The 27,665-nt window shown below is 49.1% G+C and overlaps 1 protein-coding gene across 6 annotated transcripts; it reads left to right on the forward strand.

Moving 5' to 3' along the window:
* Positions 1–107: 107 nt before the first annotated feature.
* Positions 108–27,256, forward strand: ppip5k1a (diphosphoinositol pentakisphosphate kinase 1a). 6 transcript variants are annotated; one of them, XM_076997369.1, is made up of 32 exons: positions 108–227; positions 1,488–1,969; positions 2,379–2,574; positions 3,089–3,179; positions 3,274–3,359; positions 3,964–4,118; positions 4,509–4,610; positions 6,101–6,262; positions 6,351–6,472; positions 6,585–6,686; positions 6,865–6,951; positions 7,035–7,110; positions 7,312–7,421; positions 8,925–9,010; positions 9,125–9,250; positions 11,017–11,138; positions 11,317–11,499; positions 11,913–12,054; positions 12,170–12,393; positions 12,554–12,681; positions 13,043–13,157; positions 13,324–13,431; positions 13,605–13,718; positions 13,922–14,062; positions 14,306–14,399; positions 16,945–17,070; positions 18,973–19,035; positions 22,229–22,405; positions 24,263–24,400; positions 24,507–24,620; positions 24,972–25,198; positions 25,298–27,256. In XM_076997369.1, exons 2-32 carry the CDS (start codon positions 1,820–1,822, stop codon positions 25,637–25,639), a joined length of 4,209 nt encoding a protein of 1,402 aa, XP_076853484.1. In that variant the 5' UTR covers positions 108–227; positions 1,488–1,819; the 3' UTR covers positions 25,640–27,256. The 6 variants fall into 6 exon arrangements, with proteins under 6 accessions (XP_076853484.1, XP_076853494.1, XP_076853489.1 ...); XM_076997379.1 differs by lacking the exon at positions 22,229–22,405; XM_076997374.1 differs by lacking the exon at positions 18,973–19,035.
* The last annotated feature ends 409 nt before the right edge of the window (positions 27,257–27,665 follow it).

Consider the following 27,665-nt stretch of genomic DNA (forward strand, 5'->3'; position numbering starts at 1 on the left):
TACAAACTTTGCTCCCCTCGATGAAAAGACGCACAAAAAATTATAAACAATGAGGATGACCTCTAGTGGAAATTTTTCCTTGAGCTATAAATCCCGCCTTCGTCCGACGGCGTTCTTCGATTGGTCAAGAGTTTGTTTATTCCTACATCGTCGTCAAGTTCGGTTTCACACGCAACCTGTCAAATTTAAAGGCTGATCTGAGAGCGTCGGGAAAACCTCTTCAAGTAGTAAGTAACAAGCATCCGTTATCGTACATTAAACACATAGCGATGCGCTTGCGGTTGCATACGACGCGTCTAGTGGATTTTTAAAGAACGTGTGCCCGTTTGTTTCTGTTGTCACTGATTCCAATAGCTGTTTGTAGTCTTGTTTTCATCAAGCTAACGAGGATTAGCCAAGCAGCTAGCTAGCTAACCCAGTTAGCCACCGCAGCAGCGAGCTGCCCACAACTACATGTACCGTGATTAGTGCTGCAGCTGGTCAAATACACGTTCATGTTCTTAATACACTGCTGCACAGGTGGGAGCTGATTGCGGGTTATAACACTCTAGGCCTGCAGGTGAAGGATAATCTTGATTAATGTTGAACCAGCTCAACTCCAAATGTGTCAAAATCCAAAACAGATTAAACATTAAATTGGGTTTAGAATAGATGGGATATTTATTTAGCTTGAGAATATGCAGTAAAAACGTATTTAAATGGTTATATTTGATCAGGGTTGTTTTACTTTTCATTCATTTCGGCACACTGAGTATGATGGTTGTTTAGCTGATCAAACAAATCACACTTGTTTCTTTTGAGCTTAAATTGATCATCTTTGTAAAGGTTTTTTGTTGAGAAAATGACAGCAGCAAGGTATGAATCTGGGCCTTTTAGCCTTGCGATACTCGTACCAGTAGGTATATTGAATATCTTGAGTAGGTACTATATCTGGGCTGTACAGGACTTTTAAATCTCCATGGAAATTAATTTAGAAATAACCATGATGATTAAACATCTGTCAAAGAACACAAGGTTTGTGATGGAACCTGGTGCTGTACCCAGTTTCAGTTTTGAACTTGCTATGAATTATTTTATTAATTCCTATAGTATTATTCATGTTTTATATTTAGTATATTTATCATCTTGGTATTATAGACACTTGTGTCTATACACACATGTGTTTTATGTGAACCAGTGGTGTGAATCTTGCAGTTTCTGTGGTTCTGTGGTTGGCACTGTGTTTTAAAAGAGGATCCTCCTGTTCACAATTGCTATTGCAGTGGGTTGATTGTGCTGAGGTCAGGACAGAACTATGACATGGCTGTAGTGTTGGGATTACAATGGCCACTTGAAATACACTCCATTTCAGAGAGCTAGACCACATGCCACTCCGTCTCTGCTGAACCATGCAAAATGTCTTTGCAGTATCTGTTACTCTGTCATTATATTTAGTTACCAATCGGCTCACGGCCTGTTTTTGTTTGCTTATGTGTGCTTGTTTACAGGTAAAAAATTGTTGCCGGTCTCTGTAAAATGAGGTCACTCCTGCAGTCGGATACCCTGGAATGACTCATTCTGAATCTTGGGTGAAGAACACGACGACGGAGGATTCCAGAACAACACCTCCGTTCTACATTCCCCACACCCACACACTGCACCACGCAGCACTCAGTCCTGGGCTCCTGTAACTCTCCCCCACCCCCCACCCCCCCCAACAGCACCGTCAAACCCCGCCCCCACATCCCAGCCCCCACCCCACAGCGGAGGCGGCGGCCCACGCTGAGCGTTGGCGGGCGATGGCGGGGCGGGTCCCGCGGGCTTGCCGCCGTGGACTGTGATGTCAGAGCCCAGCAGCCCGTGCGTGAGCCAGCGTGGCGCTCCCAGATTCTTTGTGGGCTGCGAGGAGGATGATAGTGAGGGCCTGGACGGCTACGGCACCATGAGGACCGACCTGGACCTGCTTGAGGACCACCAGGAGGACGACTCCGTAAGGGCGGGGACACCTCCAGACGCCTGCTCCATCAGTGTCTTAAAAACATTTTTACCACATTGTTTTCCATCTGTTCCTCTGAATATAACGCTTTCTCAATCATGAAAGGGAATGCCAAGAATCTAATTTTGTTTCTATATTTACTCTATATTTACTCAAATCAGGTGGTGACATCATTTCTGATTAGCGCTGCAAGTTCTTACCTTCTTAAGTGTGATTGATGGCATTTGCCTTGACGCGTTCTTGCTCGCTGTGTTATGGATGACCTCGTCATCCAGTACTGGCCACCCCTACCGTCTTGATCTTAAGTGTACGGCTGGTGCTGACTTGCTAATGATTGTTTTGGTCAGTCGTGGAAATAGTGAATTTCGTGCCCTCCTCACGCCTTCTCGGCTTCTACCCACAGCCTCCTGAGCGTCAGATCGTGATGGGGATCTGTTGCATGATGAAGAAGTCCAAGTCAAAGCCCATGACTCAGATCCTGGAGCGTCTTTGCAAGTTCGAGTACATCACCGTGGTCATCTTCCCAGAGGACGTCATACTGAACGAACCCGTGGAGAAATGGCCCCTCTGTGACTGCCTCATCTCTTTCCACTCCAAAGGTGACATCTCCGTCCCTCTGAGGCTGATCCAGGACCGGACCAAACCTTTATTAATTGATCAGAAAGCAAGCAACCAAACAAACAAACCAACAAGTAACATTTGAGCTTTTAGCAATCTGTCCAGTTCCCAGGCCTTGAAAGTCCCTACCAGTATCTCATAACAGTGCCAGCAGTCAGGCAGACTGACTGCTAATGGCCATGAGATCTCCAGTGATTTGTTTTCAAACCAGGTCAAATGGATGTGCACCTCTCTATTTAAGCCTGAGGTGTTATCCTTTACTGCTGCAATGATTAACACCAAAGCTGAACTCGTTAAACGCATGCTTATTCCAGTGCTTCATGATTGCTTAATACTGGCTCCTTACTGACATAATCAATTGGACAGAGGTGAGTTATTACTTGTACTAGGCTTAGCTTCAGATTATTTTTGTAAAGTGCACTTTTCTGTAAAGATTCACATGTTTGCCTTTTTCTTCTTAATTAAATTAACCTTGTGTTACCTGTTCATTTGCAGGTTTCCCATTGGATAAGGCAGTGTGTTACGTGAAGCTCCGTAATCCACTACTAATCAATGATCTTAATATGCAGTACTACATACAGGACAGGTATGACCTGAGCATTCACCACCCCATAAAGTTTTGGTTCTTCAAAACTAGCTCAAGGTGTCTTATAACTGTGGTTGTTGGACCGATGTTTTAGGAGGGAGGTGTATCGGATCCTCCAGGAAGAGGGAATCGACCTGCCGCGCTATGCAGTGCTGAACCGGGACCCAGACAAACCTGATGGTGCGTGAAGGGCAGACGCCCCCACACTCCCTGGACACATACACGTTCTCAGCTCATACGTTGCTTCTTGTTCAAGCCGTCACAGATGACCGCAGAATGGAACAAAAGCCCTCAATGGCAGTGGGATGCACCCGGTTCTGTGTGTTTGACTGTTTTACGTGCTCTGTGTGCATAAATATTCACTAATGAGGAAGAGTTAGGAGAGTGTTGGGACCATAGTCATGTTGTTTTGCTTTGAGGAGCAATCTAGGGGTCAGCCTCCCGTTAACCCCAGGGGCACGGATCCCAGTTCCTTACATGCCACCTCCTGACCCTTCCCCAGTGGGTCCTCAGCTGCATAAAGGTCTCAAAATGCAGCTGAATATTAAGACCAGGTGTGTTAGAACGTGGTTGTGCATGAACTCTGCAAGAGGCCAAGTCTCTCGGAGCAGGGCTGGCTTAACCAGTAACCCAGGGGCGTCTGTGTCATTGTCTGCATAATAGCAAAATAAATGCTGCGTTTACTACATTGTAGTCAGTTACTTCAGGCATATTCTAAAGATCCTGATGTAACTGTTTTACGTTTGTATGGTTTTGTTTTTTTTCTGCCCTCTCCCTTTCCCAGAGTGCAACCTGGTCGAAGGTGAGGACCAAGTGGAGGTGAACGGCGAGATCTTTCCAAAGCCTTTCGTGGAGAAGCCAGTCTCGGCCGAAGATCACAACGTCTACATCTACTACCCAACCTCGGCGGGCGGGGGCAGCCAGCGCCTCTTCAGAAAGGTCTGCTCTTTTTGGTGTGGGTTCCAGCCAGGCTGTGCCTCCCCCACAGTGTCATAATACGCCCCTGTCAGGCCAGCCCGGCCAAGAATAGAGCCGCCCGTGCTCTGCGTGACGCGCTGAAGCCCAGAAGAATGCGCCGACGTCAGGGGCGGCTGCCGATCTAGCCTGCCACCTGTTATCATGCTCCCTGGGGGGGGGGTGTTTAGTTTTGTCATGACGTAATGATGGGGGGGCGTTGCAGGACACGGCAGCGGTGCGGACATGGCGCTACGCCGTCGGGCTTTGAGCGAAGGCTTCCCGTTTTTTTTCCCCCCGGTTTAACGAAATGCTGTCGCTTTAACGGGACGTTTGGCTGTTACATGATGGCTCGTTCCCGGTCTTCTTCTTCAGATCGGGAGCCGGAGCAGCGTCTACTCCCCCGAGAGCAGCGTGAGGAAGACAGGCTCCTATATATACGAGGAGTTTATGCCTACGGATGGCACGGACGTGAAGGTACTGTTTACCAGACACCTGAGACCGTTCAGCTGGGGTTTGTAAATACGCTGGACCAGTGGTTCTAATCACTGAGCTATCAAAAGCCTCTGTGTGTGTGTGTACATACCATATACAATAGAATTGAATACACCCCTGTGCAATATCACTTTCAATACTTTTCATTACCGATATTCAAACTTTTCAGCCCCCAAATACTTGGTATGTCAATCTTTTTTGATGATGGACACAGGTTTCTGTAGAGGTGTTCTGCTGTTCTTCAGAGATCACATTTCCAGCTGCTCTTTGGTGGAGGTGTTGTGTTGCTCTACCTTTCCTTTTAAAATAACCCCAGTGGTGTCCTGTTAGACTCGAGTCAGGTGGCGCGCTCGGGCAGGTGATGGGTCAGTTGGTAGGTGAGCTTTGGTTATTATCATCATGGTCAGTATTTTTGGTGCATCCTCAGGTTTTCATGATGCAATCTATAAATGTCACCCACCCCCCTCCCCCAACACAGTTTGCACAGCCCCATATCATCCCTTCCCCCGTGTCTCCCGGTTGGGTCTATGCATTCACTGCTGCCGTTCTGGCCGTGTTTACACCAAACACGCCGGTCCCCGTTTGAGCCAAACAAATTAATCTTGGTCTCATCTGACCAAAAGAATGTGTCCTCAGTGTTCATCGGACTTCTTACCATCTTCATGTTTCATGCAAAGTTTAATTTTGCAGTATAGTGCCAGAGAGCAAGCATGATCTCCACGGGTTCGGTTCTGGGTGCTGCGGCGTGTTCTGTACCTCTTGATTACTGCTGCCACTGTGTTTTAAGTCTGTCACAGATCCTTCCTGTATCCTTTTCTGTCTTTGTAACATTTCACAGTCAGAGTTTTCAGCCCCTCAGACATTTTTTTCCCAGTGCAGCAAAGATGCAGACACACACACACACACACACACACACACACACACACACACACACACAGTCCATAGGTCTAAAATGGAGACATTCTGCTGTTCAAAGGTCATTTAATAACCTTGTTTATGTAGTTTGGCTCATTGAAAAACATAGGTGTACTGTTTTGTTTTTTTATTTATTTCACTGATTCTCTTACTTCAAAATTTGCAACCAATTATTTATTTATTTCTGATGATATTATTAGAAAAACTAGATAGATTCCTCCTCCTACAGTTTCAGGGTGTGACTGCAGTGTTCTGTATTAAGAGAAGTAGAGTCCACAGTGTTTCCAGAGGAAGGGTGTGTTGCACAGAGGTCCTTCATTAGCTGTGTCAGCTGTGCAAACTTTGTGTGTCAGGGAGGGTCTTGTTTACATCACTGCAATTTTTTACACCAACATCTTTTTAACCAGTAATCTTCTGATATAATGTGTGTGTGTGTGTGTGTGTGTGTGTGTCCTAAAGTATCCTAAAAACAGATACAGCATTCGTGCCATGTCCAATAGCATTAAAGAGCCTTGCCACCGGAAGCGTCCAACTGTGTGTGTGTTTGTCTTTCTCAGGTGTACACGGTCGGGCCTGATTACGCCCATGCGGAGGCCCGCAAGTCCCCGGCCCTGGATGGCAAGGTGGAGCGAGACAGCGAGGGGAAGGAGATCCGCTACCCCGTCATGCTCACGGCCATGGAGAAGCTCGTGGCCCGCAAGGTCTGCCTGGCTTTCAAGGTGAGTTCCTTCGCCCGCCGCCCTCGGGCCCGCCCTGCCCGCGCGAAGCCGCTCGGCCGACCCCCGCTGACCTCGCCGTTCGTTGCAGCAAACGGTGTGCGGTTTCGACCTCCTCCGGGCCAACGGCCACTCCTACGTGTGTGACGTCAACGGCTTCAGTTTTGTGAAGAATTCCATGAAGTATTATGACGACTGTGCGAAGATACTTGGGTGAGCCGGTTTTTGGTGTCTAAAAGGTTTTCTCAGTACTGCTAATGTTGGTTAGTATTTGGGAAGCATAAGGTTTGTTTGTTTGTTTGTTTGTTTGTTTGTATTCCTCCAGGAACATTGTGATGAGGGAGCTAGCCCCTCAGTTCCAGATACCCTGGTCTATCCCCACCGAGGCTGAGGACATACCCATAGTCCCCACCACCTCTGGCACCATGTACGTCCACTTACACACATTTCCTGCCTTCCGCCTGGAGAAATCATTTCGCACTTTACTGCGTTAGAGACAACCTTATGGAAATAAACCATTTACATCTGCGTCTGATGTATTTGTTGGAATATGTACGTATGGAACTGGTTTGAAACGACACCTGGGTCTTTGTCGTTTTCAACAGGATGGAGCTACGTTGCGTGATTGCGGTGATCCGCCACGGAGACCGAACCCCGAAGCAGAAGATGAAGATGGAAGTCAGGAACCCCATGTGAGAGTTTACACGTGCAGTGGTACAGCTCTCTCACAAGCGCGAGAGCTAGACGTGAGCCGACCGTTTGTGTCTCCTCTCAGGTTTTTTGACCTGTTCGAAAAATACGGTGGTTATAAGGCCGGCAAGCTCAAACTGAAGAAACCCAAACAGCTGCAGGTAACGGCTCTCACAGAAGGCTCATTTATTTATCCTTTCTTTTGTTTTTGTAACTTCACCCGTGAATGTACCCAGGTGCACCTCACATCTGCACTGCCAGACAACACTACATGTGGAACTGGAACAAGATTCTGCTTGTTGGCTTTTTTTTTCCGCGTTTCGTCTTTTTTTAGTAACGTAAACTGCTGCTGTGCCCTTCAGGAAGTGCTGGACATTACGAGGCAGCTGCTGGCTGATCTGGGGCAGCACAGCGACTGTGAGATCGAGGAGAAGTCGTCCAAACTGGAGCAGCTGAAGACGGTTCTGGAGATGTGAGTCACATAGAAGTGGACCACTTCAACTGGGACATGTGCTGTCTCTCAAGGACATCCCTGTGAAGGCTCCTTAAATATCCCTGTATCGCCTCAAAAGAGGGGAGAAGTAACATTAAAAGGCTGTATGTTACCATCAGGGAGCTGTATGTTAGAAATACCATCAGGGAGCTGTATGTTAACAGTACATACGCCTTATTCTGCATGAATAATATTATGACAGTTCTCATATAGGAATTTTGGAAACTTGGCATGGACTGGATTGTCTCTGGTACTAGAGGACGGGTCCCTCCTGCCCTCTGAAGGTTCTGCGTCAGTGTTGTCAACTAAGGAATAACAGAGAGAGCCGTGTTTAAAACCTCTGCTTGGTTTGTTTAAGTTTGCGTAAAATAAAAAAAAAAACGTCTTCTGTTCTGTGTCACGGTGACGTAGACAAATCGAAGATTGTGTCTGTGAATAAGAATAGCATTTTGAGCCCTGCAGAAGCAACTGAGTGGGAGGAGTGAACGCATGAGTGCTCTGTTCCGTAGCTCACAACACTAGCCTCATCTCTGAGGCACAGGGGCGGGGTTTGAGGGGCACAGGGGCGGGGTTTGAGGGGCACAGAGGCGGGGTTCGAGGGGCACAGGGGTGCACACAGGTGGCCATGTTTTCCTCACTGCATTTCTGTTTGTACAGAACATTTGTGCAGCCTCATTATCATGTCAGTTCATCTAAACACATGGATGTTTATTGTTAGACTTATTGTATGCATAGTTATTATTTAAATTAATGAGTTATAATTAGCTGCTTCCTCAACAATAATATAGTTTTGCATTGCAGACACCAGTTCACAAGAGAAGTATCCTTTCTCTTCTGCACATGATTACTAGGGTTAACCCTAAATTAGACCAAATGGTAAAGCTCTGATAAAACAGGTTATTTGTATTGATCAAGAACTTCATAAAATTGCTTATGAATATTCTCATAACCCTACGGGAGGCAATCGAATGTGTTCTTCCCAACATAATTTGGGAGTGCATAATACTTAAATACGTAAATCGCTTCTGTGTTTAGCCTGTGTTCGTTTTGTAGATGAGGCAGGACTAAATAGCCCTTACAACTCCACTTATGCAACTGTGGCTTTAACATAAAGGATCTGAAAGCAGGACACGTTTATGGTTGATGCTATGTGCAGAATCATGGAGTTCCTCATATGATAGCTTTTACAGGTTTTCTTCTGCTGGTGCTTGTACATGATTACAGTATGTGATATCAGACAACGGTGTAACGATACCATTACGACCGCAAGCTCAAAAATGTCTGCAAGACTGAACTATACATATTGTCGGCTTTTAACCCAACCTTGTGCATGTCATTGATGGTTCTGCTGTGTTCTTGAGCTCCTTCCTGTTGCGCTCTGGTCCATGTCGGACGTCAGCATGATGTTCAGGGTTAGGACGCTACTGGCCTGCATCACCGGTCTTCACCTTCACGTCTGTCTCTTCGGCTGTCCGTTGTCAGGTATGGCCATTTCTCCGGAATCAATAGGAAAGTGCAGTTGACGTACCTCCCCCACGGACGCCCCAAGACCTCCAGCGAGGAAGAAGGTACGTGATCTGTCTGGGCGGACGTCGACCGCCGTCGCAATGGATTCACCTGGCGTTTTTGCGAAGAGCGGCCATGCTGTCGCGTCCGTAACGGGTGCCGTGTTTGTCCTGCAGACACGCGGAAAGATGGCCCATCCCTGCTGCTGGTGCTGAAGTGGGGAGGGGAGCTGACTCCCGCGGGCCGGGTTCAGGCCGAGGAGCTGGGCCGGGCCTTCCGCTGCATGTACCCTGGAGGCCAAGGTAGGACCACAGGGGGCAGCACAGGGTCTGGCCGGAGTCCCTGGACCTTCTGCCCGTGGATTTGATACCTAACCCGTATCTCTCCACGTTTTCACTTCCTCCTTCTCCTTCCACCCTCTCCCTGCACCCTTTCTGTTTTCTCTCTGTTCTGCCCTGCCTGCTTCTCTTCTACTGTCCTTTTAACAGCAACCAGCCATTTTGTAGATGGTCGGAGCAGCTTCCAGAACTGTTGTAAAATCAGCTCTCTCTCTCTCTCTCTCTCTCTCTCTCTCTCTCTCTCTCTCTCTCTCTCTCTCTCTCTCTCTCTCTCTCTCTCTCTCTCTCTCTCTCTCTCTCTCTCTCTCTCTCTCTCTCTTTCCTTTCTCATGTCCATATGAGCAGCGTCCCCTCGTAGTCGTTCTTTTAAGGCTCAGTTCTAACTGGCCTTGCTGCAAAGAGGAAGATTCTTAATTCCACAGAGGAGTGCTTTGACTTCACGTTTTCAGAGCCAGGCTCCATCTTCTAACCCTTTTAACATTACACATTACATTTCACCAACCTTTTCTTGTGAGGGTGATCTGGTGTTATCAGTCTTAAATATTGGGCTCTCTCTCTCCCTCTCTCTCCTCTCTCTCTCTCTCTCTCTCTCTCTCTCTCTCTCTCTCTCTCTCTCTCTCTCTCTCTCTCTCTCTCTCTCTTTCTCTTTCTGATCTTTTTACGTGATTTCTCTCTTGGACAGCAGGACTCCACACTTCCTTATATAGAACTCTGAAAGCTTATTATTGTGGTGTGTGTGTGTGTGTGTGTGTGTGTGATCTGCTACTATAAAGAAGGTACAGGATATTACACTAGTAGTGGTGTATGTGTGCCTATGTATCTTCCAGCACAGAAATTCACCCTTAGCATTCACAGCGACCCATAAATAGTTTGAGAGACTAGAGAAGTTCTAGAGAAGGTCCATGTTGATTTTATCATTCAAATCCGGTTAAGATGCGAGATGTACATTTATACATTTTCTGTTAATTCTCCTTTTTCGTCTTCTACCTTGTATGACTTACACAATAGGTGCAAGTCTGTAGGATGCCCCCTACTGGCTGTGGTAAGAAGTGCTCTGGAACGCTGCGGTGTCTTTTGAAATGATTAACTGGTCTGCTGCCTCACGGCCACTATCCCCCTTTAAACCAAAGCTGCACCCCCATCACCTCCATCCACTAACACCTCCATCCATTAACCACCGGGGGTGCCGACCAGTACTTCAAATAGCATTGGCAGAAATGCTCACAGATACGGTGTTGACGATCATCCGGGGTTATCTTGGAATGCTGCGTACGATTTCTAAGTAATGGTATTGTGAGGATGAGGTTAAATGGATTGGTTTTAAGTGCTGTCTGAACCACTTGTAGTGGTAATTTAGCACTCTGATTGCACTGGGTGTAGAGAGCTTTGCTGACTCATGACACTGAAATGAGTGAGGAGACGATTATGCTGGTCACTATGTAAACATTTGTAGTCAAGTGACCGACAGCATTGGCCTTAGCAAGTGATTTTACCGTGTGTGAATAAAATTAGGGACATGAAGAAATTCAGACTCATGTGGAGTGTAAAAGTGTTTACATTGCTTTTGATGTTTGTGTGCTCCGGTGGCTGTGAGCCAGGGGTTTTGTGGTCAGTGTGATGGACCAATGCATGAACAAGCTCTGTATTTGGCTTGATCTGACTGTGTGTGTGTGTGTGTGTGTGTGTGTGTGTGTGTGTGTGTGTGTGTGTGTGTGTGTGTGTGTGTGTAGGAGACTATGCTGGCTTCCCTGGCTGTGGCTTGCTTCGACTTCACAGCACCTACCGCCATGACCTGAAGATCTACGCATCAGATGAGGGCAGGGTGCAAATGACGGCAGCCGCGTTCGCCAAGGTTCAGACACAAGGGAGTGTGTGTGTGTGTGTGTGTGTGTGTGTGTGTGTGTGTGTGTGTGTGTGTGTGTGTGTGGTTGAGGGTATTTCCGTGTACTGTTCATATAACTAGCGTGCGTGTGCACGTTGTGGGCGTGGACATCATTGACGGCGGTCTCCTCTCCCCGTTGGGCGGGTAGGGCCTGCTGGCGCTGGAGGGCGAGCTCACTCCCATCCTGGTGCAGATGGTGAAGAGCGCCAACATGAACGGCCTGCTGGACAACGACATCGAGTCTCTCAGCAGCTGCCAGCACCGCGTCAAGGCCCGCCTCCACGAGATCATGCAGAAGGACCAGGACTTCGCCGACGAAGACTACGAGAAGGTGAACCGGCAGCTCAGGGTCACTCCACCCAGACCCACCTGACTGTGTGGATCTTTGTGCTGGATCTTTTACTTGTGTACCTTTTCTCACACACACACCCTCCTATAAAAACACAGATCTGCATAGTTCTGTCCAGTGTGTTTTTATTCATAAAGCTTTTGTTTTGGTGTTTGAATATGCAAATACAAATTAGCTGTATTATTGGAGATGCATAATCATAATAATACAACACATTATGCTGTATTTGTGTTTAGATTTTTAAAAGATTATTTACATGCGAGTTTACACTATGAATGTTTATCAGATGCACCCACACCCTTTGGTCGAAATCTGGTATCTGGGAGGCCATTCAGGGTTAACATGTGGCACACACACACACACACACACACTCACGTGTTCTCTCTCGCTCCCAGCTGGCCCCGACCTGCAGCACTTCTCTCCTCAACTCCATGAAGGCCGTTCAGAATCCCGTCAGCACTTGTGACCAAGTCTACGGCCTCATCCAGAGCCTCACTTCACAAATCCGCAAGAGGCTCGAAGACCCCAAGTCGGCAGGTAACGACACGAGCCGGCGTACCTCGCCGACGGTTGAAACCTTGGGGCTAGAAGTGGTCTAGTGTGCGTTAGGGAGGCCTCTGGGTCTGAGGTTCTGTGTGTGGTTCAACCCCAGACCTGCAGCTGTACCACAGCGAGACCCTGGAGCTGATGCTGCAGCGCTGGTCCAAACTGGAGCGGGACTTCCGCATGAAGAGCGGCCGCTACGACATCAGCAAGATCCCCGACATCTACGACTGCGTGAAGTACGACGTGCAGCACAACGGTTCGCTGGGCCTGGAGGACACGCTGGAGCTCTTCACGCTGTCCCGGGCGCTGGCCGACATCGTCATCCCGCAGGTTCTGCCAGTCTTGAATGCAGACGAGTTCTTTCTGAGTCTTTTCTAGTGACCGTAGGTTATTGCAGCGTGAAAGTTTAGGGCGTTTTGTGGTTTGTAGCCGTTTGTGCTCTCTTTGCAAGCTTCTCTCTGAAATGTGATGTTGCTTGATCTCCTGATAGGAGTATGGCATCAGCCAGATGGAGAAGTTGGAGATAGCGTACGCCTACTGTCTGCCCCTGATCAGAAAGATCCAGCTGGATCTGCAGAGGACCCATGAGGATGAATCTGTCAACAAGCTCCACCCACTGTGAGCCACCCACCCCGCCCATCTGATATTTCATCAGCCTACTGTATATTCTGACAGTTCAGTATTTGCCAGTGCTTTAGAGTTCTCACCAAGCTGAGAAAGCTAAGCTTTCACGTCAAAGCTACTCGTAGCTTTTTGTTTTTAATTCAAGTGAAAAGCTGTTGAAAACAGAAAAGAAGGTTGCCTTGGAAACACTGTACATTTGTCCTGCACACTGTCAGCCTATGGCACGTGAGCCCTCGTGTCCTCTCACGTGAGCCCTCGTGTCCTCTCACGTGAGCCCTCATGTCCTCTCACGTGAGCCCTCGTGTCCTCACACGTGAGCCCTCGTGTCCTCTCACGTGTGCCCTTCCTGTCACAGCTATTCCCGCGGCGTGCTTTCGCCGGGCAGACACGTGCGGACGCGGCTGTATTTCACCAGCGAGAGTCACGTCCACTCTCTGCTGAGCATCTTCCGCTATGGAGGACTACTGGACGTAAGCAAAATAGAGTCTGGAGACAGTGGCACAATTGGGTTACACACACACACACACACACACACACACACACACACACACACACACACACACACACACACACACACAAAGAATACATATGATATAAAATATGCAGCAGGCTGACTGAGTTTTGTCCGTGCTGTAGGAGGAGAGGGACCAGCAGTGGAACCGGGCCATGGACTATCTGAGCGCCGTGTCCGAGCTCAACTACATGACCCAGATAGTCATCATGCTTTACGAGGACAACAACAAGGTATTTGGCGCCATTCCTTTTCCCAGCATGCCGTGGGAGCCCCTCTTCAGTAGCACCAGCCCGGGTCTTTAGCAGCGCGGCGTGGGGAGATTCCACCTCAGCCAGACCGGGGAGGTTATTTCATGCATGCGCCTAGAATAACTCCTGTTGATGTGATCCTTGTGGTTGTGGAGGAACCTGGCTCGGAGGAGCGCTTTCACGTGGAGCTGCATTTCAGTCCCGGGGTGAAAGTGTGTGAGGAGGAGAACGCGCCCATGGGGTTCGGTTTCCGGCCCGCGTCATCGGAGGTCGGTACGCTCAGCTGGACCGCAGTGAGCTTCTTCTGTTCCAGAGGGGTGTGTAATAAATAAAGGTGCTTATAGGTTTGTGTGTGTGTGTGTGTGTGTGTGTGTGTGTGTGTGTGTGTGTGTGTGTGTGTGTGTGTGTGTGTGTGTGTGTGCGCGCACGCGCATGCGCATGCGTGCACGTATGCATGTGTGACATTGCTTAGAATGACCACAAGCAGACAGACCCCGGCAGTTTGGAGAACCTCGTTCGGGACGAGGTGGACCGGGCCCTGCCTCTCTCCGAGTCAGTCAGCGCTCAGCGCCGGTCCCCTCTGACCCGGAACCGGAAGACCAGCTCTATGGAGGTGTGGCCTTGTTGCTTTTCATGCAAATTTCCCCTCATCTCCATCTATGCAAATGCTCCATTATCGTCTGCTCTGCCTGCTACGCTGTTATACAGCAGCCTGTACTGTGTACTCAAGTGTGCTCTGTTTAATGATTGTGTGTGTGTGTGTGTGTGTGTGTGTGTGTGTGTGTGTGTGTGTGTGTGTGTGTGTGTGTGTGTGTGTGTGTGTGTGTGTGTGTGTGTGTGTGTGTGTTATTTGCAGGTGCTGTCTGAAACCTCCTCGTCCAAAGCTGGCTGCTACCGCCTCTTCCCCTCCTGTTCTCGCCAGTCCCCAGAGATGAAGCAGAGTGGGTTAGGTTGGTGTCACGTTTCTGCTGTTCTCCACCCTCCCCACTGAGCCCCCTCCACCATCCCCACTGAGCCCCCTCCACCCTCCCCACTGAGCCCCCTCCCTCCGTCCCTCCCTCCGTCCCTCCCTCCACCCTCCCCACTGAGCCCCCTCCCTCCGTCCCTCCCTCCGTCCCTCCCTCCACCCTCCCCACTGAGCCCCCTCCACCCTCCCCACTGAGCCCCCTCCCTCCGTCCCTCCCTCCGTCCCTCCCTCCGTCCCTCCCTCCACCCTCCCCACTGAGCCCCCTCCCTCCACCCTCCCCACTGAGCCCCCTCCCTCTGTCCCTCCCACCCTCCCCACTGAGCCCCCTCCCTCCACCCTCCCCACTGAGCCCCCTCCCTCTGTCCCTCCCCACTGAGCCCCCTCCCTCCACCCTCCCCACTGAGCCCCCTCCACCCTCCCCACTGAGCCCCCTCCCACCCTCCCCACTGAGCCCCCTCCCTCCATCCCCACTGAGCCCCCTCCCACCCTCCCCACTGAGCCCCCTCCACCCTCCCCACTGAGCCCCCTCCCTCTGTCCCTCCCACCCTCCCCACTGAGCCCCCTCCACCCTCCCCACTGAGCCCCCTCCCTCCATCCCCACTGAGCCCCCTCCCTCCCACCCTCCCCACTGAGCCCCCTCCCTCCATCCCTCCCTCCGTCCCTCCCTCCACCCTCCCCACTGAGCCCCCTCCCTCTGTCCCTCCCACCCTCCCCACTGAGCCCCCTCCCTCTGTCCCTCCCACCCTCCCCACTGAGCCCCCTCCCTCCATCCCTCCCTCCGTCCCTCCCTCCACCCTCCCCACTGAGCCCCCTCCCTCTGTCCCTCCCACCCTCCCCACTGAGCCCCCTCCCTCCGTCCCTCCCACCCTCCCCACTGAGCCCCCTCCCTCCATCCCCACTGAGCCCCCTCCCTCCCACCCTCCCCACTGAGCCCCCTCCCTCCATCCCTCCCTCCGTCCCTCCCTCCACCCTCCCCACTGAGCCCCCTCCCTCCGTCCCTCCCACCCTCCCCACTGAGCCCCCTCCCTCCATCCCCACTGAGCCCCCTCCCTCCCACCCTCCCCACTGAGCCCCCTCCCTCCGTCCCTCCCTCCACCCTCCCCCCTTCATTATGGAGAAACACTGCACGTCCTGATGCACAGTGCTGTCGTATAGGCTGCGAACAGAATTTGCTTAAACCCAAACCTCGTGTCCCCTTGACTCCCAGGAGGACGTTTACAGCTAAGGGATTGATGTCCTCGGTGTGGGGGACGTCTTCAGGGTTTAGATATTCTGTTATTTTCATTAGCATAGCGACAAACTGGTGATATTTTGGTTTATTAAAGAAACGGCTATAGCACAGTTGTGGCAGTTGGCGGTGTTCTGGTCAGCACAGCTGCAGATTGCTTTCACAGAAACATGATTATATATTTTGTTCAGGAAAAAATCAGGAAATTAACTGTGTGAATAATACCAAAGGCTGGAGTGATTTAAACACTGATGCAGTGGTGACACCCACTAGGTTTTCATGTTAACTGAATAATAGCATGACCCATGTGCAACTATGATCAGTTTATACGACCCTGATGAATTATTAAGGAAATGACCAGGCCCCCAGTGGGTACACCAGACGAGCCTTTGCTGTATCATCCAGAGATGGCGAGCTCAGTCCCCAGTGAAGCCACAGCTTTCCATGGCCATGCAAAACTGGCCGTGCCCTTTGGGTGGGAGGGTTGGCACAATGTTTCTCCCCTGTCAATCAGAGTGACGCTGGTCAATCATAGGTGTCTGAGCTCATGCGTCAGAAGGGGGCGGCCCCTCAAGCCGCAGCTCGACACGCAGTGATTGGCTGCATGTGCATCGGAGGAAGCCTGTGACGGCCTCACTTCCTGTGGTTGGCAGCTGTCATGTGATTGGCCAGAACTATCTGCTGGGTGGGGATTGGGAAAGAAAGAGTTACAGACGACCCCACTGCCAAGCAACATGTTGCACTGATGTTGACGATGGCTGATGCAAACACGCTCGGTTTATCCAGTGCACTTTACACCCAGTCTGACTACATGACCCCCGTCAGGCTCCACAGTCCCTTCCAAATGGTCGAATGATTCCTGCTAGGAGACCTGGCTACCATGTGCTCTACAGCAAGGGTCTCCCGTCTCAGCCCTGAAGATGTGGCTGATGAACCAGGGTACCTTTTGGATCCAAACGGCAGGGCAGGCGACCTCCACGACCGGAACTGGGCGTCAGTGTTGTCTGACACACCCGTTCCAGTTAGAAAATGACCAGTATGACAGGAAATGGGTGTGGTGGGATCTGAAATGGGATCTGGCAGCTCGGTCCATCACCGCTTGCCCAAGTGATGCCGGACATTTGATCAACCCACCTACTGTATATTCTGTATGTTTCAGTAGCGTCTGCTGCTTTAGATTTCTCACCATTGCCTTAATTGCTTTTGTAAGGGTCACATATAAATGACTTGATTAGCCCAGTTACTTCCCCAGTGCGTGGGTCTGAACCTGAATAACGGCATGCTCTAACCCCATCCACAGGCTCTCAGTGTGCAGGGCTCTTCAGCACCACTGTCCTCGGTGGGTCCTCTAGCGCCCCCAACCTGCAGGACTACGCCCGCACGCACCGCAAAAAATTCTCCTCTGGCAGTTTGACCTGTAAAGACGGTATGTGCCCAGACGAGTTCTTCTCCCTTCCTTTCCTTCCCCCCCCCCCCGCTGAGAGCGAGCGAGAGAGTGCAGAGGTTAGAGACCTTTATGACAGGGCACTTCCGTCCATGGTTGTAGAGGGAAACCTGAAGGAAGTTTTGTTGTTGTTTTGTTTTTTGTTTTTTTTTTTTTATCTTTTGCTTTGAGGAAGGGATTAGATCTCCTGTCATCCACGCCCCACCCCCACCCAATCATCTCAAAGTCTTCGTCATTTGTGTCCTCATGAACGTGCCCGACGCCCCACGTCTTGTCCGCAGTCACTCTCCTCCTCGTCGTCCTCATGGATCCTGTAACCGTCACGCTCCGTCATTGCTTGGCATCTCTGTCCGCGTTTTGGTTCTTCTCAGAGTTTTTTCGTTTGGTTTCTCTGCACATTTGCTGCCCTTTGAGTTGATGGTAATGAAAATGTTTCAGCAGAGGTCAGTTTTGTACCTCTCGAGAGGCTAATTCCTGTCCACCCTCAAGCTGGTAGTTAATAGTTAATATGTAACGTCTAGTATTATCAGTGCTTGCCTGGTTTATAGTCTTGTGGTGAGGCGTGTGTGGCTCGCTGCATTAAATCCTCTCCTCAGTTCAAAGGAGAGTGAACAACCCTGCACTCTTTCTTAAATGGGTTTTACAAAACACTGTCTATCACCATGAAACATGGCGCATGCTCATGAAAACCTAAAAGAAAGGTGGAAACAGTTGCCTCTTCAGAGTAATGACGTGTCAAGCAGATATTCTTCCAGAATGTTCTATATTTCCCATCTGCACAGAACACGGTTGTCCACAAGATGGCAGTGAGAAATTGTGAAGGGACGGTTCTCCTTCCGCTGCCATTTTGAAACCATTTGTTTTTGTTTGCTATAGTGTTACTGTACCTATAGCGTTTGCACTCTCATCTCTTTTACATGTCCTTGTATTTGATGTCTATTCAAGTCTGTGGTAAACTGTGTTCAAATGTAAACCCCAGTATCTTCCACTGTTGATGTACAGAACCTTTAGTCCTGTAGTTTTCACCATAGTCTGTATTTGTGTTCTCTGGAGACATCTCCTGTTGCACTGCAGTGTAATATTGTGTATGTGTGTGTGTGTGTGTGTGTGTGTGTGTGTGTGTGTGTGTGTGTGTGTGTGTGTGTGCGTGCGCGCGCGCGCGCGCGCGTGTCGGCGCACTTGGGGAGGGTCGGTGGGTTGGGGTGAATGGTAGAAGTCACTCTTAGGAGTTTGTCCAGTTATGTCCACCATTTTGTTGTCAGAAAAGATGATGCCATCAAATAAGATGGTGTCTCATCACAAAGTTCCCCGAGTCTGAGCTGTAGTAACTACACATATCTATGCTTTCCTCATCCCAGAGTGTGGATTGAGCAGCCATCAGGCTACCTCAGAGCTATTCTCTGAATTTTCAGTCCGTCAAGTATTCGGCCATTGTTTAGATCTATTCTCCATCATGGGCTTCGACTGTGTGGATCGACTGTATTAAATCTCTTTAATCTTACATGAACACTAGTGACGGACATTCTGACATTGCGATTCATCTCATCAAAAAAATGTATTCAGCAGGTGCACTTGTAAGCCAGTTATTCTCTATAGCGTGTACAACGAACCACACAGAACTTTCCGGAAGCTACTACGCTCCCCGAGTCTCCCTTACCTTATCTCGCAGAAGCAACAGCAGTAGCACAAGGCCCTCAATGAATCCCCAGCACTCTTCTTTTTTAACTGTCACACTTTCAGCACTACAGGACATCACACCACCCTGCCCACACGCACCTAAAACAGATGCACACACGCACACACACACACACACACACACCTCCCCGTCTTCTACAGGTTCCCTGCAAAAGATGGTAACACCAGTGACCTCTCTTATTTCCTCAGCGGTGTTGTCTATGCCGGCAGTAAAGCGATTTTCTGTGTCGTTTGCAAAGCATCCGACTAATGGTACGTCTGCTTCTCTTCAAGTATATTTCCTCCACCTCCACCTGCCCTGCCCTGCATGTCTGTGGAAGACTCTTCATTTCTCCTGTGCTGGGGTGGGCAATCTCACCAGGAAGGGGCCAGAGGTGCCTGCAGGTTTACAGGTCCGTCCGAGCGGGTGCCCTGCTCAGCTGGAATCAACCCCTCCGGCCCACCGGCCTTTTCCTGGGTGCGATGGCCTAGCCCCCCACCCCTCTAATGTTTTAAGTTGCTTTTGGTTCAGTGTGCTCACTGCCATGTCATGTGTGTGTGTCCCCCCCCCCCCCCCCACAAAAAACCCCATAAATTCCTCATCCTCAATTCTGTTTTGCTCATTTGTCTGGACGCTCTAACACCACACTCACTTTCTGTTTGTAACTTCCCGTGCAAGACTATCACTCTCGCCTAATGTTGATTCATTTCTGTTTATCTCTTTTAGTTCTAATACACGAATAATGTTATATTTCTTGGAATATGTGGACGTGTTTGGATGTGTGCGCATGTGTGTGTGTGTGTGTGTGTGTGTGTCTAGTCAAGTGTTGGCTGTCCGGCTGTGAACATGCACCACGGTTAGTGTACAAGCCGCGCCCCTATCAGACCTTCCCCCTGTCGGCCCTCTGTCCGGCTGTGTGAGGCGGGATCGTAAGGCACTGCTGTAACATGCTTCCAGTGTCTCCTTCCTTCAACTTTGTCCGAATGATTCTGTCCTGTTCTGTGTGCTGCATCACTCGTAAAGAACGCCCCAGTGAACCACTTAGCTCAAGCGTTCGGGGCGTAGGATGAGTGTGTCGACCGTGTTTCTGTTGTGAGCTGCGACGCGGGGTCCATGTGTGACCTGCTCTGATTCGCTCACGGGCACTCCTGGAGCTGCCTACGTGTGCAGCTGTGTTATTGATCACGAAAGACGGGCACCATAGGTCAGTGGAATCGTTGTTTGATAACGGTCACCACCTACCTAAGCCCTAGCCATGTTGGTGTCCATTGCGTTGCCTGTAGAATTATTAACAGTCAAATGGTTAAATCAAAAACAAGCAATTTCTGATCATTACTTCACCAAATGCTTCACAAGCCGAGTTGGGTCGTGTTGCTGAATGAACTAGTCAAGGCTTCTTTGACTGGTTGTCTTGTTTTATTTTTGTTTGTGTTTTTTCTCATTGATTAGAGTCTGTGTATGAACTCTGTGATCTCGACTACATCAAAAATGCTCATCTTCAACATTTTAAAAAGTCACAGAAGAGTAATCTTGAGAGCCTTCAGATTTAATTTTCTTTACATGAAGTTAAAAGCACAATGTCAAAGACTGAAAACAGTATTGGCCATCAAAATGTCATATTTGTGTACCTAATGTTATTCATATCCATGTAAATATTGCTATATATTCACAAGAAACCACGCTCCCTTTTGAGGTTGGGTTTGTGGGAACACAGTGCCTGTAAAATGCATAACAACATGCAAGAAAAAAATTCTAAATATGATAAGCTAACCTTATGCTGATTTCGATCATTTAGTGTACATGTAGTCTCTCAACACTATATCCCGTCCACACCCCTCTCGTTGTTTACCGGGTGCACGTGTTAAGAGTGTTAATCTGGTGCTTGTATGAATCTGCCCTGCAGATTCATTGCTCTGTGCTTCAGCTGAATGATAGCCAGTCAGTGTGTTCACCAGGCAGCGTTAGGCTTAAAGATGCAGGTTAGTGCTCTGCGTCTTTCTCTTACCACCTACACACCTCCTCAAAAGCCCGCAGTCCCTCTGCGGTCAGCTCTGTGAACCCACACAGTACACCCACCACCTGTTACGAAGCATATCGTTTTGGCTGCACTCTTTTTTTTTCCTCGTGCTAAAGACTTCCCTGTACGCTGACGGAAAACATAGTCTCACTTTAATCCTTTTATATGTAAAAATGTGGTGGAGATGAGACTTTTGAGAATGATTGCTAGGACGTCAGTTTATGTGCTGTCGAATTAAATTGGCATTTAATGTGTGTGTGTGTGTGTGTGTGTGTGTGTCTTATGCATTTCATGAGCTTACAGTTATTTGTCTTTAAAAGCAGTCACCCTTTTGGCTGCATTAGAAGACTCCCATCTGGTGACATTTGCGCTATGATGCAAAACTTCACTGTTGTGGTCTTTTTGATATTTTTTGTGTTTGATCTTGATTTCTGAGTGTTTACCAAGGGAACTTGACACAGTCCAACACCTTCTGCAGCCGTTTGTCCATTACCATGGCTGCCATTTTCCTCAGTAACCACCTGATGGCCTCGCTCCCGTTAACGATGCCTGTCCTGTGGGTGGCGTATGCCACATTCATGGAATATTCATGTTCACCTAGACTGAAGGGTCTTTAAACTGCAGTTGTTCATATATCATATTCAGCTGAATGAAACGAGGGATTAATGCCATGGCATGTGTGTGTGTGTACACATTCAACACCGATCAAACTGTGACCCTCCTTGATCAGTGAGAACTGACACTCATTTGCTTATTAAATGTCAGGTATAAGGTACTGAAATGGCAGTAGTCTACAATGAGGCTTTTGGCATGCTAGACAGTTGAATGAAATACATATATAATATAGTGTGTGTGTGTGTGTGTGTGTGTGTGTGTGTGTGTGTGTGTGTGTGTGTGTGAATTATATGTCACAGTGTGATCCATTTTGTTTATATTTTACAGTGTTTTGTAGACTCCATAATGGAGTGTTTTTGTACCATAATGGATGGTTGTAAACACACCTATGGGGCTGCCTGCTGATAGGTGCTGATGGACATGTGGTGTTTAGAAATATGGGCAGCTGACTACAGTGAGTCTCTGTGCTCCTGTCGCTGTGCTGTGGTGTGATCAATGCTCTTAATGGATTTCAGGGAGCTATGTGGAACCTGGAAGGGTATTTATGTGTAATGGAAAGGGTGAGTGAGCTGAATATAGCTTGAGTTTCTGCATTGCTTTTTAAAAATGTTTATTTTTTGGTTTTTGTTTGTTTGTTTGTTTGTTGTTGGAAACGCCCTTACCGTGAACGTTTGTGTCCAGACCAGTAGTGCGAGATACTGTCCGGTTGCCCCAATACCGATGCTCCCACCCTGAAGTGGGCGTGGCACGGTCGTTTTCGCCCCGCCCCACCTGAAACCCCGCCCACCCGCCCCCGCGGCCCGCTCTTCCACGCTCTGCCTCTTCTTCCTCAGAGCCTCTGGAGGAGCAGCAGGTGGCACAGCTGCTAAGGCGCTTCTCCAGCGACCCCCATGACCCCAACTTCATTCTGGACAGCGCGCTGGCCCACCACCTCCACCAGTGCTCCTACCACCTGCGCCTCTTCCGCAACTGGTTAATCTCCGGACAGGACCCCCTAGAGTACCTCTACGGTCAGCCCCACCGCCACAGCGCCCCCTGCTGGGCCCTGCTCTGAGCTACGCTGCTTTGTGCTGTGCCGTGTCTGCCACAGCCCCCCCCCCCCCCCAGTCCTGCTTGTTTGGAGCATGTAATGCTTGTGTTTTTATTTATTTTTGGTTGTGTGGGGTTTATTTTGTTTTTGTCCCCCCCCCCCCCCCCCCCCTAGATTTTTGCTTATGCAACCGGTTTGAGATTTGGCAGATGAGTGATGTAGATTAATATAGTAATATTACAATAACAACAGCACCAGTTACTGACGTGGTTGACCGAGCGTTGGTGGCGGGTGACGCTCCGCTCGGTGCTGGATGGTGTGAAGAGGCTGCTGCATGTTGGTGACATTCGAACGCTACCTCAGCTGGACTGAGCAGTCTGCCAGTTTGAATTCCATCATCTCGGCTGGATCCCACCATTGATTCAGATGGTATCAGATGGTAGTGATTCAGTTTGCTAATGAAAGCGACGGTGTTTGTTCCTCGTGTGAAACGGTTCTGTTTTTTTTTATTTGGAGATGCCAGTGTTGATGTCTGAGGTAGGACTTCTATTTTGATATAATGGGAAATAAATAAGCCTTATGGCCTTAAAGCACACGCGTCCACATGGATACTTTTAGATGATTGATGAGTTGACAACATTTTTACCAAATAAATATGTAACAAACCTATATAACAAACCTTTTGTATTAACCTTCTCCAGTTAACATCGGGATCAACTGTCATTTCACTCAAGTTGTTGTTGTAGTCCCACAATTACATGGTGGGTGCTATGACAATTTGACTGCTTTCTATCACAAAGTACTTCTTCTGTGCTGTTACTCATGTTTATTACCTTTTTGTTTACGTTTCTGCACGGAACAACTGGAAAATTAGCTCAATTGTATAAAGTGTCGTCTACTTGTAGTGTCACACACATTAAATCTACATAGAAAGGCTAATTTAATTTGACATTACGTTATTTTTAATGTTACCAATTTAACTTATTGTTTGATTTGTGTCCAATTTTCATGGATTGTGATGAACGTTTGTCATATTGCCCACCATTACAGGTCCTGTTACACGCGTGTAACTACAAGCATATTGTGTGATTCTTTTGGAGCTCATGACGATAAGCTAGTGTTTGTTTCCTGTAGTCTTAGCCCCAGTGTTTGCTCCTGTAGTGATCTTGGCCCAAGCTGATTGCTGATTGCATTTTAAGAATGTAAAAACACAAACGATAGCATAACCCTCATCTCCCTGACTTCATCAGCTTCATGAGCAGATTAGATTAAGATCTGCGAGGTCCAACTTGTTTTTGTGCTCTAATACTGGGTTCCTGCTCTGCTAAAAACTGACCAATTTTGTCGTTGGACATTTCATAAACCTCCGCAGGCTAGATCCAACTGAATGTGTGTGTGCATCCTTTTTTGTGTGTGTGGTTGATATTAACCCTGCTCTAAAGTCTTTTTGTCCCTTTATTTATAGTATTCATGGCTTGGCTTCTGTCCTCTGGAAATATAAATGTAAACTTGTAAAGTTAAATTCAGGGAGTTTTTATGAAATGAAGTAGAACTAGAATGTCTTAGGAATTGCTTGGTTGTTGTTGTTGACACTATGAGATCAGCCTCTATGGTGATTTGGCGAGAAAAGTGAGTGTGTGTGTGTGTGTGTGTGTGTGTGTGTGTGTCTTGCCCTTGCCTGTAGTCCTCTCACTAACCAGGATGCTTGGTATACTGCAGTGCTGGGCTCGTATCTCGGGTCCTGGGGGTGCTGTGGCTCGGAGCAACTGCGTGCGCTGCTCCCACTGACCCCAGGACCACGACCGCTGTGTGCTCTTGTGTCTCCCGTGTATTGCAGGATTCGAAGGCTGCTCCATGGTGCCCTCTATCTACCCACTGGAGACACTGCACAACTCCCTCTCCCTCAAACAGGTGAACGAGTTCCTGACCGGAGTGTGTGAGAGCGCGGAGGACGCACATATCAGGACCACCAGAGGTGACGGCATCACCGGGCTCTACCGACCTCCGTAAACATTACAGTTTTCATTCACACTGCTCTCAGACCCAGACGTTTATTATACTGTACACTGTGTGGTGCGCAGCTCTGTCGGCGATGTTCAACTCGCATAGCATGGCCTCGGTGGACTCCTACATCCCCCATCGGGTGCTCTCCTCCTCCGTGGCCCTCCGACATCGCTGTGACCGCCCGCCCTGGTGTGAGTCCCGCCCCGCCCCCCGAGCGCTCCTTAATGGCACCTCTAATTCCCCAGGGACGTCTCTAAGGGACCCTTGATAGATTGGGACCAGTCTGTTTGTTTGAATGTCACTGCTGTGTTTCTGTATTTGTTGGACTTACTGCTGTGTGTTTGGTTAGGCGTCTGTAAAACTGATATCGCAGGAGGCTGCCATATGCAAATAAGCCCTCTGTCAAATCATTGAGTTATTGATTGTAAGCAAAGTCACGTTCCATACTGACACTGACTAAACCAAGCACATCACAACCGTGTGTGTGTGTGTGTGTGTGTGTGTGTGTGTGTGTGTGTGTGTGTGTGTGTTTCTCCATGCAGACAGCAGTGGTCCCTCCAGCACCGTCTCCAGCGCTGGCCCCTCCTCCCCCACCACGGCTGACACCTCCCCCCGGTTCAGTTTCAGTGAGAAGACCGCCCTCACTCCCCAGAGCAGCGAGGAGATCCACTCGGCCCCGCCCGTGGTCAGCCACCCCGCTGCGCCCCCCTCCCTCCCCGGCAGCCCCCCCTCCGCCCCTGCCTCCCCCAGCACCACCCCCTGTACCGAGGTAGCTCTGCTCACCGCATCGTTGATTAATCCACCTCGCAATTGCAGCATGTACCAACGTGATATGTAGCGCTATAACCTTTTGGTCTGTATTGCTCAGTCCTACCCAGAGAGACCCAGCGATCTGGCCGTGGACGCGACGCCCGCAGACAGCCCGGACCGTGCGCTGCTGGAGGAGGCGGATCCAGAGCGGGACCCCTCCTCCCCTCTGGCTGAGGGGGGCCTGTGCGTGGGGCCCTTCTGCGGGCTGCCCGGGCCCCTGCCCGTGCTCCTGGAGCTCCGTGAGAGCAGCTCGGAGGCTGGCTCCAGCGCCCAGACGCCCCTCAGCCCGGACGAGCCCCTCGAGTTCTTCGACACCCAGGAGTCGCCGGAGGAGTGGATGGGTGGAGAACACCTGGCCGCTCCTCTGGAGGCGGGATCTCCGCACGTAGCCGAGCCCTGAGCGAGCCTCCAGGGGGGCGTGAACTCCATCCCGGCGCCGCCCGCCGTGCCGGTCCGGCGCTCTCGCTACGGCGCCTCCCCTCCCGCCCGTGCAGGGCCTTAAACACCGGCGCCGAGCCAAGCGCTCGATCCCCGGCGACACGTAAAGCCGTCCCACCAAAAGTCACGGAGACGTAAGCTGTCTCTGTCCGTAGCCTTGTCGTTCATCCTGCATGTGATTTCTCACGGCTCTGGTGTTGCTCCCGGATGTATTAGAAAGGCAGGCGTTCCGGTCCGTCCGCTGCGGCTGTGCGAATGCCGTGCTCACCGCCCGCAGACACTCGGCCTGTCTGCATTACGCTACCGTTAACACACGTGCAATAGCAAAATGGCCAGTGATCATGTGATCAGCGCTGTACGATGCACTGCGAATACATGCTGTTTGCTTTCTTTTGTTTGTTTGTTATTTAACTAGCTGGTATTTCCAACCGCAAAGCAACACCTTTCTCATTTATTGGCTTTCTCTGGCACATAAAGAGATTCTTCTTTTTTTTTTTCTTTGCATTTGAAAAGCATTTTCAGATCCCACGCATGGCTCACGTAAGAGTTTTTGCTGAGCGTGACGGTTGCCACTTAATTTCATTTTGCGCTCTGCTTCCGTAACGAGTGCACTGGCCTTCTGGCACAGTGGAAGACTGAACACGTCCCCTCAACATTTACACCATATATTTATTTTCTACTGTTTGTTTTCTTCCCCCAAAATCTTCCACTACCACCATCATAACTTATTAAATCATAGATATTTACAAAGCATATTTTTAATATAGAGAATTAATACATTGTCTCATCTTTTAACAATTTTATATTTTTGTAAAACCTAGTACTAGAACAGTTTGAAATGACGAATAGGCATTTTATTTTGTCATGCTTTTTAATGAGAAACACACATTTTGTACTTGAGCTAACATCGCTTGGCTAGTTCACCTCGGACATGCACACAGGGAGTTCCACTATGAAGTGAGATTATCTTGTTTTCTCTCTGGCTGTGGTTTTGATGCATGGTAAAGCAACTACAGGAAAGATGTAATCTTAATCAGTAAGGTGTGCTGTTGCCCAAACGTTTACACTGTCAAATGATGTTGTCTGTTGGTCCGAGCAGATGACTAATCTACATTTAAAGGAACAACGGATTATTTGCAGCTCCCTGAAGTCTAGATGATGGACGTTTTTAGGACGTGGGGAAACCGCACAAAGTCAGGTGGCCTCGTCCTGCTGATCCAGGACCAGCGTCTAAGCCTGCGGTGACATTTGACCCCCGTGCATGCACAAATGCGCAAATGAAGAAACGGACAGATGAACTGTGCGTCGCTGCAACTTCTCTGCAAAGGCAATTTCATCCGAACATGGAAACGGCCAGGAAGCTAGTAGAGATGATGTGTGCACATGTCGCTTTGTACTAAATGTTTAATTGATCTGATAATCACTCAAACACTGAAGCTCCTGGTTCCTTTTTACATTTCAGTCGTGTAGTCCCGTGGGTGTTCTGTATGCAGTCTGTGCAGTGGTGCAGCTCAGTGGGACATTTTTTTTAGTGTTCTGATAGAACTGGCTTGTCTACAATAAAAAAAAGACAACATAATTCAAAGTTGTAAAAGATTTTATTTATTGTTTACATTACCATGTTTTGTTTTTTTTTATTAAATGGCAGATGTACTTGATGTCTCTCCATACAAGCAAGAGTAACTCTGCTTACTCTCCAGTCATTGATTTCTCTTCTCTTGATGTCCCGCTGTATGGGATACGCCCAAGGAGACTGGAGATTAGACAGTAGATGTTCTTGCTGAGGATAAAGATCTTTTCATTCTCCTCGTTTGACCTCTGTGGCCACACAGTGTTACGTGCACAGTGACCCTGTCTCCTCAGGTCTGAGGAACTTCAGTTTTTATGTCTGTCCTAAAGGGTTAAAGGTGACTCACTACGGCATGACCGTCTACATAAACACGGACTTGCTTGTTTGACTTTTTAAAATACTTTGTAAAGATTAAATG

The sequence above is a fragment of the Brachyhypopomus gauderio genome, chromosome 1, assembly GCF_052324685.1.
Source record: "Brachyhypopomus gauderio isolate BG-103 chromosome 1, BGAUD_0.2, whole genome shotgun sequence".
NCBI classification, from domain to species: Eukaryota; Metazoa; Chordata; class Actinopteri; order Gymnotiformes; family Hypopomidae; genus Brachyhypopomus; species Brachyhypopomus gauderio.

Coding starts and splice junctions, on each gene's coding strand:
- ppip5k1a (XM_076997369.1), top strand. CDS start 1,820: ATGTCAGAGCCCAGCAGCCCGTGCGTGAGCCAGCGTGGCGCTCCCAGA. Junction 12,055..12,169: donor CGAAGACCCCAAGTCGGCAG/GTAACGACACGA, acceptor GTTCAACCCCAG/ACCTGCAGCTGTACCACAGC. Junction 13,158..13,323: donor GCTATGGAGGACTACTGGAC/GTAAGCAAAATA, acceptor TCCGTGCTGTAG/GAGGAGAGGGACCAGCAGTG.